The sequence below is a fragment of the Primulina huaijiensis genome, chromosome 1 (assembly GCF_012295235.1).
Source record: "Primulina huaijiensis isolate GDHJ02 chromosome 1, ASM1229523v2, whole genome shotgun sequence".
NCBI lineage: Eukaryota > Viridiplantae > Streptophyta > Magnoliopsida > Lamiales > Gesneriaceae > Primulina > Primulina huaijiensis.
In genome coordinates this window covers 26,480,461-26,491,908 of record NC_133306.1, presented here as the reverse complement: position 1 = coordinate 26,491,908, position 11,448 = coordinate 26,480,461, and the positions used below count along the sequence as shown (strand labels likewise).

The 11,448-nt window shown below is 36.2% G+C and overlaps 2 protein-coding genes across 2 annotated transcripts; both read left to right on the top strand.

Annotated features, from left to right (window-relative positions):
• The first annotated feature begins 1,275 nt into the window (after positions 1–1,275).
• Positions 1,276–3,899, top strand: LOC140970531 (notchless protein homolog). Its single transcript, XM_073432342.1, has 5 exons — positions 1,276–2,035; positions 2,503–2,648; positions 2,720–2,774; positions 3,326–3,382; positions 3,515–3,899. The coding sequence occupies exons 1-5, from the start codon at positions 1,922–1,924 to the stop codon at positions 3,596–3,598; spliced, it is 456 nt and encodes a 151-aa protein (XP_073288443.1). The 5' UTR covers positions 1,276–1,921; the 3' UTR covers positions 3,599–3,899.
• An 883-nt stretch (positions 3,900–4,782) lies between these two features.
• Positions 4,783–10,547, top strand: LOC140990258 (autophagy-related protein 9). The gene is made up of 10 exons (XM_073459867.1): positions 4,783–5,055; positions 6,402–7,044; positions 7,121–7,441; positions 7,632–7,854; positions 8,123–8,302; positions 8,395–8,601; positions 8,858–8,935; positions 9,020–9,090; positions 9,224–9,334; positions 9,523–10,547. The coding sequence occupies exons 2-10, from the start codon at positions 6,470–6,472 to the stop codon at positions 10,337–10,339; spliced, it is 2,583 nt and encodes an 860-aa protein (XP_073315968.1). The 5' UTR covers positions 4,783–5,055; positions 6,402–6,469; the 3' UTR covers positions 10,340–10,547.
• Positions 10,548–11,448: the final 901 nt, after the last annotated feature.

Genomic DNA, 11,448 nt, shown 5'->3' with positions numbered 1-11,448 from the left:
ACAGCCCTAGCATATAGAGCCTCAGTGTTGTCCCGGGTCGTAAGGACTAATGGTGTACAATCATAACCACGGACTTATCCTCTCGATGAATGATAACCACTTGGAAAGTCCGAGGGAGGGTTGTTCGGTATAATCATCATATGACTACCCATCTGCATGTTTGGACATCTCTATGCCCATACCAAGAAACTCAGTACACAACATCACAGATGCTAGTCTCGAGCTCAAGCGACCTTTATCCATGTTTTAGGCGGCTGAATCGACTAGGAACGAATTTAGATCATACAGTGTTTACAAATGAGTTTCAACATCGAATTACGATTCATTTGTATTAAAGTATAATCAAGGTCTTTATCTATGTTTGAAATCATGGGTATACAGATAAAGAAATAACAAACCATGAAATAATGAATTATATTAAAATAAAGATTGTTCTTTACAACTGAGTCAATAAAATCCCTAGTCAACAGTTGACTTGCAGGGCATCTACTCTAACAGAGAACATGATCAGGAGCTTTGAAGTACATGTGATTTGTGAATGCTCTTTCCTTTGCTGCCTCTCTCTGCAACTTGGCTTTCTACCCTTTATTATGTCCAGTATCAGAATACAGGTCAATAACCACTAAATATAAATTGACATAAAAGATAAATATTCAATAATCAGCAAGGAAGAACCAACAACCTCTAGGCGTGGTGATCCCTAATTGCTTCCTTATCAAGTCTGACTTTGTTATAGTTTCACAAAAAAATTTGTAGATAACTTTAAAAACGGTTCTCATTTGTGTTTCAGTTGAGTTTAGAAGTTGTACAACATTTGAACTATAAATTTGTGCATGATCTTTCTGATTTGATGCTCAAGTACTTCTGATGGAAGAGTGACATCTTAAATTTATCTTATTCCCCGCACTCTGTTGGCTTTGCCTCTGTTTTCCAAATTCATCGTCTCATTTATCCATTTCCATCTGTCCCTGTTGTATCCGCTGCTTAGTTTGGGGCTTTGTTTCATTGCTTCTGGAAATTCTTGTAATCTGATGCTTCTTTTCTTTAGGACACAAGAATTGGGTTCTGTGTATTGCATGGGCCCCAGATGGTAAGCATCTTGTAAGTGGAAGCAAAGCTGGAGAAATCTTATGCTGGAACCCACAAACTGGGGAGCCATAAGGCATGGATCTTTCAAATTCTCGGATTTGGAATGTACATGGATCTTTGTTTTGGTAGATATGAATGCTTGTTTTTTTTTTTTCGCGGGATTGGAAGACTAATATTGTTGCCTGTTGATTTTATAGTCCATATGTATTGTCAACTTTCTGAAAGTGAAATACTCGAGCTTAATAATTTTATGATGAAATGAGGTTCTTAAAGTCTTTCCAAACTTCCTGCTGAGAACTTTGAACATGGTAATCTGTTGAAATCATATCATGTGTAAATATTAATAAGGGTTTTAGAAAAGAAAATAACAAAGATTAAGACTATTGACTTTGCGCTTATGAGACTGCAATACCCGCAGTGAACTTGGTTGTTGAACGGCAGCCATCTAATTACCGAGTGCATCTTGGTGTTTGAAAGCTTATCTATGTCTTGGTTATTATACAGACTGCAATAGTCTGTATTTTTTCCTGTCTCTGTCATTATCTATGGTAAAGCTGTTTAATCTTTCCTAATCCTTGATTAAAATGTCTCTCTCTCCTTGACTGAAAAGCTTAGGTAGTCAATGAAGCATTTGTATTAGTGAAACACTCAGCCTGCCTCTTAGTTCTGCTTCTGCCTTTACCCCCATCCTTTAAGAATTACTAACCGAATGTTTGGAACGTACTAGAATGTTCTTCTAGTTTAAAATGCCACTTTTCACAAGTTAAATTGACCTTTTTAACCTTTTAAGCCCTGTTCTTCCTTGCAGGTAGCTTTAGATAGGTACAACAAAATGAAGGGGAGTGCCCCAGAAAGGTTGGTCTCAGGTTCAGATGATTTTACCATGTTCTTGTGGGAACCTGCGGTGAGCAAACACCCCAAAACTCGTAGGACTGGTCATCAACAGGTATGGATATCTTATTCTGTCATTTTCTGATATAGTTGCAGCATATCATTGAAGGCCTTATTTGGTAGCTCTTTAGTTGTATAGAATCTTGCTATTATGTTCCATCTCTGGGGCGTCTGTAAGTGCTCAATTTATTTAGCTAGGGCACAATAGTTGGGAAGTAGGCTGAGCTAGTGATTGTGCGAGATAACCTTTCTTCTCCTTCAATTTGTCCACACACTACCTTTGCTCTCTCCTATATTATAACCCGGGTGTTGAAAACTTTAGTGGTTACTCTTAGGATAACTATTGGTTTGCAGAGCCTCTGCTACGTATATTTTTCTGCCTCCAACTAATTCTTAATAACCCGATATTATTTAATTTCAGTATATTGTCAAAATTTATTAGTGCTATACTGGAACTAGTTCATTTGAACAAGACTTTTGCTTCATACTGGGTCTTTGTGCTCATATCTTGCTATGCTTCAGCTTGTCAATCATGTCTACTTTTCTCCTGATGGACAATGGATTGCAAGTGCCCCTTTTGACAAGTCAGTCAAGTTATGGAATGGAATAACTGGAAAATTTGTTGCCGCATTCCGTGGTCATGATGTGGGGCCTGTCTATCAAATAAGGTTAGAAAAATTTTCACTTGTGTTAATCCATGTAGATGCTGTATTTCTTCAAAACATCTTTTTTGCTACAGTTGGTCGGCAGACGGTAGGTTACTTTTGAGTGGGAGCAAAGATTCGACTTTAAAGGCAAGGGTCCTTTCGATATTTGAATGTGCTTTAGAATATTTCCTCACAATTTATTTGTTCCATCGATAATCACTAGTTTGAAATTAAATTTAAATAGGTTTGTGTAGTTCTGGGCGACTAATTGGAATCAAGGGACCAGCTATTTTTGCCAATTTGCAACGAGTGATAGCACGAAAATGCCTCCTACTTTAGGATTTTGAATGCTTTATTCTTTATTTCTTCTAAGATATTCTTACACTTGGAATCAGGTGACGAGTAAAGCCACGTTAGTGTAGGAAGTTATGATGGAAAATGAAGTAGCATAGTAATTGAAATGAAGCCAGCTTACTACATGAAATGATTAATTTTTACAGTGCTTGGTAGTTGGTACTAAATCATATTGGCCACCACTCAGAAAGTTGTACTCTGGTTACTTGTACGGCATTTTCACTTTGTTCTATTTTATTTGCATTCAAGTTTGGACTGCAATTCAAGGAATCATCCCAGTAAGAGCAAATGGTGCCGACTTTCTTGTTGTTTATAAATGTGCATTAATGTTAGATTTTGAACAGGTTTGGGATATCCGAACGCAGAAACTGAAACAAGAGCTTCCAGGCCACGCAGATGAAGTAAGGCCTTTTGTTCAAACAAAATCTCTCTTCCTGGCAGAGTTGAACATTTTTTATCATGATTAATATTTCTACATGTTTTTGAGGGGCTGCTGACAAAAATACCGATCATTATAACCTTTTAATCTTCAGGTTTTTGCCGTAGAATGGAGCCCAGATGGCGAGAAAGTAGCATCTGCTGGCAAGGACAAGGTTCTGAAGTTATGGATGGGCTAAACTATATGTACAAAGGAAACATAAAAACTGGGAACACACAGTTTGTCAGCATTTGGGAAGAACATGCTGAGAACGCCTGCGGTGTCTGAATATATCTTGATTTATTTTCGAAAGATCCAAGAAAAAAATCGAAGGCCGATGTATCAAAATCGATTTAATTAAGAGGTATGCTTGCGGCTGCGCTCTGTGGAAGGGATAGCAATTTTCCGGGTTGCAGGGTGTGAATAGTTTTGTAAATTTCTTGCAATCTGGCTTTCCAAGGCCACATATTTACTATTTATTTCATGATTTGCTTTCCATTTTTCTTCTGTCAAACAGCTTAAATGTTATTTTTATTCAGTATTTACATTTATATGGTTGATTCGGTGTTTTATGGTGTTATGGGAAGAGCCATTCTTCATTTTTTTTATTTTTATTTTTTATTTTTAAATAAGATGGGACGTACTACTCCAAATTTCAAGTTCTGCTGATCATGAACAAGAACATGAAGAAATTTAATTATCTGATTTAATAATTTAACATGATCGAAAGAGAGAAGAAACATACGCGTGCCACCGCCGCCTTCAATTCAAATGAAGCTGAAAATGGGTTTTTACAAACCCATCTATAGTCAATCTAGCGAATGGTTATGGTGGTCATGGACTGACCCGAGTTTTTCTCTCGAACCGAGGTTAAAAATTTTCTATTATTTTTCACTAATTTTTATAATTATGATATGATTTTTATTTTAATATAAATCAAATTAGAAAAAATGTTGTACACGAACTTATCGCATGTGTGAGTGCGCTAGTTTTGACTAATAAAATGCTGGTCGATTTATCTTCTTAATTGTGTTAATCTTATAGTATCTTAATTTATATAACTTATACTTTCTTAGATTTTTTTCTTGTCAACCAGACTGGGTTGGAAAATTGGTTAAACTAATATTAAATAAATTAGAATTCTAGTAACATTAATTCAATTGTTGTGTTATAGTTTCTTATTTGATGAAACATTTTTTTTTAAATTTATAGATATAATATAATTTAAATTTAAATTTCGTGATTTTGATATATGTTTTTAAAATTTTTAGGATTTATTTGACTTTGATGATAAAATTGAAGAAGAAATATTTGAAAAATAATACCGTGAGTTTAAGATATATTCATTATTTAACGAAAGTATGGAAACCCAAATTACTTGGAAACGTAGTAGATAGAATATAAGAACTCAATTAACTATAGGATTGTTCTGCTTTACACAGCAAGAGAAGACTTTGCTCCACGCAATCAAAACCAATATTCTTCGATCAGTTTTCTTCTGTATTGGGACATTCTTGAGACCCAAAAAGATTTTTGTTTCTGTCGTAGAATAATTACGTTCCTTTTTACTGTTCCTGCGTTCTTTTTGTCGGCGAAAAATATAGATATTTACTTGCTTGAGCAGTGGTCTCTTGGCTTCGTAGGGCCGACGGCTGGGTAAGAATTTTTCTTTTATTTTTCGTGTTTTTCCACGAATTTATGCGATTTTTTTATCTGGGTTTTTGAGAATCTTGTTTGTTCTCCGAGTTGTATTCGATCGTTGTGCTGTTATGTTTCTTTGATTGTTTTCCTATTTGTTTGTGTATTTTTCTTGTTTAGTGTCTGAACTTGATGGTTTTAGGTTTAAGGTTTTCGTAGGGGATTCAGATATGCTTAACGGATTTTTGTCTGTCCAGAATCAGATTAACGCACAAAAAGAAAAGGGGAGATGGTAATGGTAATTTGTCCGCGTTTCTCATGGATGACGATTAGGCTCCTTAGGAGTTAGGACTAACTATGTGCTCCATTATTTTGTATCTGCGGCTTGTTGCATCACTGGGTTTAATCTATTCTGTATGAATTTGAAAGCTGGACAAGTTTGAATTTATTGCAAGCTAATGATGTGTCCTGTAGGCTTTTAATGTTGAAAGATCATGGCCTTGTTCCTCTCTTTTGAGTGATTGGTTTGGGTTTTTTGTTGTATCTTGTTATTTTGCTACAAATCGGGCAAGATAAGTTGCTGGCAATTTTATGGGTAACCAGTCATTTTTGCCTTAAGTTCTTTTTTTGTTTTATTTAAAACTAGCAATTTTCTTAAATGGTGTTTTGGCCAATTTTTCTTGCTTAGATTCTAGTGATAATTGAGTGAAAAGCAATTGTTGAATCTTTGGAGCCTATATGTGGCGGAATGAAGTTGCAAGATGCAATGAAAAAGTTCGTTCCGGGAGCTACCGAAATCATAATTTACTTATGTTTAGGGATTCATAGTTAGACGTTTTGGTTGTCTGATTCATCAAAATGCATTACATTCTTATAGGGAAACAATGTTTTCTCTTAGACTTTTCTATTTCTCTGTTTGAAGTTGAGTCAGAATATGCTAATATATGGTTTTCTATTTCTCTTGTAATATCTATGTCATGTTTATTTATACTTTATGCAGTTTCGCAATCACTAGAACAAGTTTCAAGTTTTCCCCCTGTTTTTGAACTCCTTTGAATTTTGAAGTATATCCTTAAATTTTAAAAGCATATCAGCTTCAGTTAACGTCAAGTCTCTAATTAAGCAAAAGAGATTGACATTATTTTTCTTACAGATCAAGTTTTATTTAGTGTAGCTGAATTCAGTGTGTTAAATTAAGATGTGGACAAATGTGTCATTGATCATCATTCAGTTAAGATCATTCCTTCTCTGCCCTGCATGCCTTTGCGGCACACTTTATATATGACTGGGTTTTCACTTCCTTGTCAAACTGTTTTTTCTATGTTCCAGATTTGTAGTTATTCGATTTTGTTTTGGTTTTTCAGCATGATGATCTGATTGAAGCATATGGAATGGACTGGCTGTCTTTGCGTTCTGTCAGTGTGTTTGAGAGATGTTCAGTGGACTTAAAGGTGTCAATGCTCGTAGTTGTTTTATGTGGAAATGGCGTGGAGAGTCGTCTTTAACAAATGGGTTACTCGAAGATGTACCTTATGAAATTGAATTATCTGATTACCACAAAGCACCAAGCCCTGGAAGTGAAAGCCCTTCTGGGCTTCTAGATGGCGAGACTTTGAACATCAACCCAATTGATGATCTTGATCTGTTCTTTGAGAGGATTTATAGTTATTACTGTGACAAAGGCCTTTGGTGCATCATCATCAAGTGGATATTTGAGCTTCTGAGCCTGGGTTTTACCATATGTTTCTCTGGATTTTTTTTGCTATATGTTGATTGGAATGGCTTACGCAATGCAAAATGTGGGATGGATGCGGTGGAATCTGGAATCAAGCCTTGTGATCTGTCTGTGGAAGCTTTGCATAAGCATCCATTAACTCCTTTTACTTTTTCTAAGGCCGTAATTGTTGGATATTTGGGTATATTTTCTGTCTACTGGATTTTCTGTTTTTTGAGGTTCTTTGCCCAGTTAAAGGAGACTCTTAAGATCCGTCGATTTTTTTATAACAGGTATGATTAAATTTGATATGGTGTTTAATGTGAGTGAGTCAATGGTTGGTTGAAAATAGTTGGTATCTTTATGCAGTCTCCACGTGAAGGACAATGACATACAGACTATGTCATGGGCATTAATTCTTGAAAAAGTTGTTCGAGTACAGAGCTTGCAGCAGCTATGTGTGGTCAAAGATCTTTCTATTCAAGATGTATTGATGAGATTGATGAGAAAGGAAAATTACTTGATCGGGATGCTTAACAAAGGAGTCCTTGCCTTCTCTGTATCTTGGTGGGTTCCAGGTGCTGGCCCAACTGCCAATTTTGGCCCAAATGCTGTTCGCCATCGTCTTGTGCTGCCAAAGACACTCGAGTGGACCTTGAATTGGTGCATATTACAGAGCATGTTTGACCGGTAAGTCATGTACTCTCCCATCACAGAAGTAATCTGTGAAGCTGCTGCATTTTTTATGGCAGAAAATTACTTTACTCTTTTGGTTTTGATGTGGGCCATACCACTGAGATATCTACGATAATGTCCGTTGACATCACTATATTTCTCGAGTGAATTATGTATTTGTATGATGTGTGCTCTACTTTTCCAGAAACTTCTGTGTACGAAGGGATTTTGTTTCAGATCCTGGAACATTAAAGAAAAGGCTTATGATTGTTGGCTTTGTGCTGCTGCTTCTGTCTCCATTCCTCGTCATTTTCATGCTCGTGTATCTCTTCTTGAGGCATGCTGAACAGTTCTATAATCATCCAAGTACAGCATCATCACGAAGATGGTCAAATCTCTCTAAGTGGATGCTCAGAGAATTCAACGAGGTACCCCCATTTACTTTTTCTTGACTTAGAGTTATTAAACAGCTTTTAGCTTAGGTTGGGTGTTGTTTTGTTTCGTTGATCTGGCATATGCTTAGCAGTTGGGAGTCATGGTTTTGAGATTCTTGGAGAGTTTAATGTGGGACTTTTGTTTGGAATCGAAGAAGGAATTGTTACCTCAGTCAACGTTCATCTTTCTATTTTATATTTGCCAACTGCTGCTTCGATGCAAAAGGGTAGCTACTTAGGGCATCCACAACTTGTTTTGCAGGTTGACCATTTGTTCAAGCACCGGATGAATAACACTATTGTTCATGCTTCTGATTATTTAAAGCAATTTCCATCTCCTATCTTGACTATTGTTGCAAAATTTATCTCGTTTGTTTCTGGTGGATTTGCTGCCGTGCTTATTATCATTGCGTTCTTGGAAGAATCTCTGCTGGAAGGCCATGTAATACTCTGATCTCTTACCCAACAATAATGTAATAGAAACGTATTTGTATCATTGAATTTACCGCATTTAATATGACTTTAATCTTGCAGGTATTTGGTCGCAACTTGCTCTGGTATGCTGCTGTTTTTGGAACTATAACAGCTATTAGCCGGGCTGCTGTTGTAGATGAGCTTCTTGTCCTTGATCCACAGGGGTCAATGTCCATGGTTGTTCAACATACACATTATATGCCAAAAAGATGGCGTGGGAAAGAGAACACCGAGGCTGTAAGACTCGAGTTTGAAACTCTTTTTCAGGTACCCTCGTCGTATTTTACTATAAGCATCCTCAACTCTTTTTAGCCCATGGATAAGTTGTGTTGGATAATAAAGTATGTCAAGTGCTCGTTTCTTCCCCCCTTATTCTGGAGAATTCGTTTGATCTGTCCAATAAGATGTCCTTTCGAGTCAGAGTATTAGGCTGTTTAAGTTCTGTTCTGTGTGCTGAAAATTCGGGTTGGCTGCTATGATTGTCGACTGTGTAAACTGATGTTGAGAAATTTTTTTGGTGCAGTACACAGGAATGATGTTATTAGAGGAGATGGCTTCAATCTTTCTCACACCATACCTACTTTTATTTGTCGTCCCAAAGGTTATTGTTTCACTATAGTAGTTTCGGGCCATTCATTTAATTTAAAGCTGTGCCTTCTGAAATGTTGGCTTTTCGTCGATGCAGAGGGTGGATGCTATCTTGCAATTCATTAAGGACTTCACTGTGGATGTTGAAGGTGTCAGTCATGTTTGTAGGTTTGTAAAATTGTAAAATTGCATTCATATGTTCCATTACCCGTCGTCTTGATTTATGTCATATGGGAGATAGACGTCTTTTTCTGCCTCCCTCCTAAAGTATTTCTAAAATTTATGATTTTTTCCCTGGCAGTTTTAGTCTCTTTGATTTCAAGAATCACGGAAACAGAAAATATGGGTCGCCCTTTGATTCACCTCGCGAGCAGAGGAGTTCTCAGGGAAAAATGGAAAAATCATTCTTGAGGTACGAGCATTTGCAGAACCTCCCCCGTAATAAACCACTGCTATCTATCAAGATTAAATTTTTTATGCTGGTTGCCAATAATTTCCTACGCTGACATATGCTTGCGTGAGATAGACTGTGACAGCAATAAAAATCTGTAGTTTGAGTTGTACTTTTTACTGTCGAACTGAATTTCTCTTGACTTGTAGCTTTCAGATTGTTTATCCTTCGTGGGAACCTGATGCTGAGGGAAAGCAATTCCTCGCGACACTTAAAATGTTTCGTGATCAAAAGCTGCAAGGTCAAGGAACGACAAATGCATACTTCTCATCTGATATGCAGCAACAATATCCAAATTTTCGAGGCTTTGGTTCCCCTAACAGTTTCTTCCCAAGAGAAACGCCTTTAAACATCGTGGGAGGTTGCAATCAGTTTGGTTCAATGTGGCTAATAGACGGCGAACAGAAGAATTTTCCATATATCCTAGACTGGTATTATACGTCCCAAAACCATGACAGAGACAATAACTCGAGGGGCAATACATCACGTCATGTTGTCGAGGAGAGTCCTAAAGATTTCTGGATTCCTTCAAACGTGGCACAGAAAGAACCTAAGTACGACGAAAATTGGGATAGCTTGTTCAAGGATCGAATACAAAGTCATCTAGATGCTTCTACGTCAGGTCCTCTCTTCCAAGAAAGTGTCTTGCAGCATCACGACTCAAGTAGTACCAAACACCCTGCAAAAAGCCAGTGGTGGGCCAGAACTCAATTCCAACGTCTGGGTCCGCAAACAAGTTTTATGGAACCTCCAAATTTCTTCCACGAAGCTTCCCATGATCCTTATGACAAATTCTCAGACAGAAGCATGGAGGAACACGAACAGGAACAAGAACTACCTCTGGACTTGAGAAATTCAAGGGGATTGTCACGAACTTTTTACATGGATGACTCAGATGTTGGAGAATTTAAGCTTCCATTCGATGATATATATGAAAATCCAGCTGATCCCACAGATCTTGTCTGATCATTTTCTTGCTTTTCAACCATTGAACATGTATGAGCTTCCATGTCAAGACCTTATACTCGATGAACAACGAAGATGCGGCTCGATATTCTTTGTTGTATATAACATTGCAAGTAAATTTGATTCAGAACGAGCCTCTGGTGAATGAATGGGTGCAAGCCCCGTCAGCTGTCCAAAGTTGTAAAATAATTATTTTCTTTATTTATTATCTCAGGTGAAGCCATTTCTTGTCCCCGTGTTCGCTGTCAAAATGAAGGTTTGTGTTCCCAATCCATTGCATAATACTTGCCTGAATTTATTGCAGAGCGGCTTAAAACTTTATATGAAAGATTAGTAAATCTGTATGTTTTAAGTTTGAAATTATAGTTTTTAAAGTTGAAAACACATTTTGAATGGAACAAAACATATGAATGAGTGTGTTTTTTTTAAATAAAAAAAAACATCGTCAGCATTATAATTCCTTGAGAACATATTCGAAGTTTTCGATGTGCAATAATTTTTTTTAAGAAAGAAAAATGTTTGAATATGAGTTACATTATGGTTTTATTTTTCAATTTGAGAATTACAATTTTTGGATGATTTCATGCACGGTACTGATAAAAGCATAATTAGGACAAAAAATTATCAATATGGTGATTTCAAATACTAATTTGAAATTAAAGAGGAATTTTAATTCATTAATTTTTTTTTCAGAATAGTCACTGTATCTTGGAGGAATGGTCCAGGAAATGAGAGAGCTAAGAACAAACGACATGGTTCTCAATTTAATACAAGCTCTATGTAATTTTAAAAATGCTATATTAAATCTCCTAACTTCTAATAAATGAAAAAGATAAAATATTTATCAAAAAAGAGAGAAAATAAAATCCTAACAACAAAATTAAAAAAAAAACACCGTTTGATTTACTACAAAAACTTATAAGAGACGATGTAATGAGTTAATTTTATGAGACGAATCTTCGATTCAACCCAACTCATGAAAATTACTATTTTTTTATAAAAAAATATTATTATTCATGATAATTATAAATCGAATTAAGAGGTCTAACGATTTTAAACTAAGGACGTAATATTGGAAGAGTTTTACTTTTTATTTACAGGAGTAGGTA